This window comes from Chiloscyllium plagiosum, chromosome 42, assembly GCF_004010195.1.
Source record: "Chiloscyllium plagiosum isolate BGI_BamShark_2017 chromosome 42, ASM401019v2, whole genome shotgun sequence".
NCBI classification, from domain to species: domain Eukaryota; kingdom Metazoa; phylum Chordata; class Chondrichthyes; order Orectolobiformes; family Hemiscylliidae; genus Chiloscyllium; species Chiloscyllium plagiosum.
The window spans coordinates 16,856,801-16,858,137 of NC_057751.1; the positions used below are offsets into that span (position 1 = coordinate 16,856,801).

At 52.3% G+C, this 1,337-nt stretch overlaps 1 protein-coding gene and 1 non-coding gene across 2 annotated transcripts in view; both read right to left on the minus strand.

Annotated features, from left to right (window-relative positions):
- The window catches only part of LOC122542989 (prosaposin-like), a 24,147-nt gene that overhangs the window by 19,437 nt on the left and 3,373 nt on the right, over positions 1 to 1,337 (minus strand). The window contains exon 2 of the mRNA XM_043681133.1: positions 485 to 559. Within this exon, the coding sequence (XP_043537068.1) occupies positions 485 to 559 (75 nt within the window). The remainder of the gene's footprint in view (positions 1 to 484; positions 560 to 1,337) is intronic.
- Positions 1,009 to 1,208, minus strand: LOC122543245. The gene has a single exon (XR_006309970.1). It is a non-coding gene; the product is annotated as a U2 spliceosomal RNA (small nuclear RNA).

The following is a 1,337-nucleotide window of genomic DNA, read 5'->3' on the forward strand; positions in this document are numbered from 1 at the left end:
TGGGTAACTTAGCATGGCCAATCCACCCTAACCTGCACATCCCTGAGCACTATGGGTAATTTAGCATGGCCAATCCACCCTAACCTGCACACCTTTGGACTGTGGGAGGAAACCGGAGCACCCGGAGGAAACCCACACAGACACGGGGGGAGAATGTGCAAACTCCACACAGACGGTCGCCCGAGGCTGGAATCGAACCCGGGTCCCCGGCGCCGTGAGGCAGCAGTGCTAACCACTGGGCCTCTACTGGCCATCCCTAACTGCCCTCGAAAGGCAGGACACTCTGTCCCAGCCCCCTCCTTCGAAAGCCAGGCACTTGGACAATATTGAGGGAGCTGTTTGAGTGACGGCCGAGTTAGCCGCTGCCTTCTGCACTGTGACAGCATTGGTTTCATCTGCAGCCATGGATCCTCAGTGACCTACCTCCACTGACGGGCTTTTTTACATCAATGTACCTCCCAGCCGTCTTCGTTCTGACCAGTACCTGCACAGTTTTGTCCTTCACCATGTCAGCCACAACCCCAACGAACTTCTTGCACAAATCGCAGATATCGTCTTTCTGAGAAAGAATGAAGGAGAGAAGGCGTTTTGTTGGAATTGTCGTTTGGGATTAATGTTCCCATCGGCCTGTGCAATGGGACAAAATGACCCGGTTAACGTAACGGGGGCAAAGATCTGGGTTAGCAGAAAGTTCCTGGAAACACTGCAATACCAGGCTGATACATGGAGAGGGCAGAGCAAACACTTAAGCCAACCCCCTGCTCCAAAAATCCATTTAATACAAACACTGCCACGTTCGGGAGATTTTAGATTTTTTTTTTAGATTACTTACAGTGTGGAAACAGGCCCTTCGGCCCAACAAGTCCACACCGACCCGCCGCAGCGCACCCACCCAGACCCATTCGCCTACATTTACCCCTTCAACTAACACTATGGGCAATTTAGCATGGCAAATTCACCTAACCTGCACATCTTTGGACTGTGGGAGGAAACCGGAGCACCCGGAGGAAACCCACGCAGACACGGGGAGAATGTGCAAACTCCACACAGTCAGTCGCCTGAGGCGGGAATTGAACCCAGGTCTCTGGCGCTGTGAGGCAGCAGTGCTAACCACTGTGCCACCGTGCTGCCCTGATCAGATATCAACGATTAAACTGATAAGAACAGAAACTACACATATTCCGAACCAAAGGGGGCCAAGAAGCGATTGAATGAGATTCCTCATTCCTGAAGAAGGGCTCAGGCCCGAAACGTCGATTCTCCTGCTCCTTGGATGCTGCCTGTACCTGCTGCGCTTTTCCAGCAACACAATTTTCAGCAAAGATCCGGGTTAATCA